We start from the raw sequence: 2,500 nt of genomic DNA, 5'->3' as shown, positions 1-2,500 counted from the left end.
GTGGATCGAGGGAAGGGGACAGGAGCAGGGGAAGGGGACAGGAGCAGGGGAAGGGGGCAGGAGCAGGGGAAGGGGACAGGAGCAGGGGGCAGCAGAGCTAACGCAGAGGCGCAGAGGGCCGCGGTGGGGAGTTGGGAGCCATGTCGGGACCAGGGGGGTCGCAGGGAAGGAGCAGAGGGGCCGCAGCATGGAGAGATTGGAGAGTACTTACCCTCCAACAGAGCTCCAGGCAGAAAGAATGGCCGCTCGTTGGGGGCGGGCTCATATAGAGCCTGGCCGCGCGCCCACAAAGCCTGGGAGCACGCGCCAATCAGCTGTCAGGTAGGGGGAGTTTTTTGGGGGGTTTTTCAGCGCGAGCAGGGAAAATTTCAGCGCAAAATTTAAAAATACAAACACGTGTGCTGCTTGGGCCAATATTTACTCGCCCGGAGGTTAAATCCCCTCGCCCTGGGCGTGTAAATGTATAGCATTGTCGAACACTGTATATATATATATATATATATATATATATACACACACACATTCCCAGCTAGCTCAAACTCCTACACCCAACACATCATGAATATATATCTATGTCAAAAAAGAATGCTACTGTGCGTGGCAAAATGTATACAACAAAAGACAGGGGTGCCAAATGCTACATCCAATTGACAAAACATATATGGTAATAAGTATAAAGTTTAAATACTATAATAATAATTACTTGGTTATTTAGTTAAACCCTTTGGCCAAAGCATCGTAAGCCTGCATACCACGTCAAGATATAACCAAAAATGCAGGTCCTACACTACACTGTGAACCCTTCCCTTTACCTCTGTATGAGGGGAAAGAACCATAGTAGGCCCTGTTCTTGCAGCAAAGTGAAAAGACCTCCCAAGTTAAAAAGGTGAAGAGGAGTGAGCTCTGGGGGGGAGGTGCCACCTACCTCCATACAACTGTTACCAGTCAGAAATTGATAAACACACATTCCCAGCTAGCTCAAACTCCTACACCCACCACCATATCTCAGAATAAATTAGTACTTCAGTGATACCTTTTTTATTTGGACTAACAATTTGTCATAGGACAAGCTACTGGACTAACATGGCTATTTCCGTTATATATATATATATATTTTTATATACAGTCATAATGATATATAGAGACACATACAGATATATAGTATAAGATACACTACTCCAAAATAAGTATTTGGTACATGATGTATATCATAAGCATGTTATATATGCATATACTGTAGTAGTGAAAAAGTCTTGGTAACAGCATTTTCTTTCGAAAACAGAAAGCTAACTGCTTATCCTCTTCACAGATAAAGCCAGTGTGGAAAACCGTCTGTCTGCACTCTGCTATGGAGCCGTGGCTGTGTATGAATAGTTACAGTATCCATTGGACCACGCAACAGGAGAACAGGGGACCACTTTATCTTAGTACTTTGTAATTTTATCTGTTACTATGAGTCGTGCACCTAGTGACAAAAATAGAAGATGGAAGCAGGAACCAAAATCCCCTTTGGAGCCTTCCCAGGAAAAACAAAATGATGCAGAGGAGTGAATATTCAAGTTGTCCTAAGTACATGGGACAACTGCCTTATTTTAAAGACACTCCTCCGCTTCAACTTGCTGGAGCAAAACATGTTTTTTGCCAACAATGTAGAATAGAACGAATTAGTCTGCATAAAAGTAACGCCAACCTTTTACCTTGGAAGTCTATTTATAATATATCATATTGGACAAATTGTTTGCTTTAAGATAAATGGTGAAAGCTCTTCTTTGTCACTTGTCAGTAGCAAGACATTCAGAAATAGTGACTCAGTATTCCAGGTGATAAGAATATAGCTTAAGGATTTTCTTTTCTTTCTACTCCAATATTTTCCTGGAGTTTCTGGTGTGAAGATTGAATTCAGAAGACCCATCCATCTAACAAAAGAAACAAAAAGCACTTTACATTGAGTAGGAACAAAAAAATCCAGCCTCCAGCCGTGAAATCCTTGATTTATTTTTCTCTCCTTTTGAAGTGGCTACATAATCTTCGACTTCTAAACCAATTTATTTTGCACTAATTTCCTAGAACTGTACATTATTAACTTTTACGGAACTCTTATCAAAGTAAATAAAGGCACAATGGACTTCCTGAGGGAAAAAAAAGTTATCATTTCATTGTATAGTATGTATCAAAATCCTCTCTGGAATTTAGTATGTTGCTTCCTAAAGACTTTACAAACTACAAACCAACGTACTGGTGACCCTTTTTGTACGTATTTGTCTAATAATTGATTAACTAAATGTATTAGTTTTCTCTGACCTTTTCGTTTGCTGGTAATTTTGTTATATACAGTACATGTATTTTGTTGCATATATTGGTTGTGCATGTAATATGTGCATAGATGCCTGTGATCTCAACTGGTTGTTACGCTAACAGCTATTTGTAATTTTGTGTCATGAATAGTGTTATAGAAGGACAATAATACTGTAAATTAGAATGTTGTGTGTGGAACGACTAA

At 40.1% G+C, this 2,500-nt stretch overlaps 1 protein-coding gene across 3 annotated transcripts in view; it reads left to right on the top strand.

The window, feature by feature from the left end:
• Positions 1–2,500, top strand: part of ULK2 (unc-51 like autophagy activating kinase 2) — a 148,106-nt gene that overhangs the window by 143,911 nt on the left and 1,695 nt on the right. For all 3 annotated transcript variants that reach the window (XM_075589603.1, XM_075589602.1, XM_075589601.1), the window contains one exon: positions 1,310–2,500. This exon is cut by the window's right edge and continues 1,695 nt beyond it. In XM_075589603.1, the coding sequence (XP_075445718.1) occupies positions 1,310–1,374 (65 nt within the window). In that variant the 3' untranslated portion in view covers positions 1,375–2,500. The remainder of the gene's footprint in view (positions 1–1,309) is intronic.

The sequence above is a fragment of the Ascaphus truei genome, chromosome 3 (assembly GCF_040206685.1).
Source record: "Ascaphus truei isolate aAscTru1 chromosome 3, aAscTru1.hap1, whole genome shotgun sequence".
NCBI classification, from domain to species: domain Eukaryota; kingdom Metazoa; phylum Chordata; class Amphibia; order Anura; family Ascaphidae; genus Ascaphus; species Ascaphus truei.
Note: the sequence above shows the minus strand (reverse complement) of the source record. Positions and strands in the feature narration are given on the sequence as shown.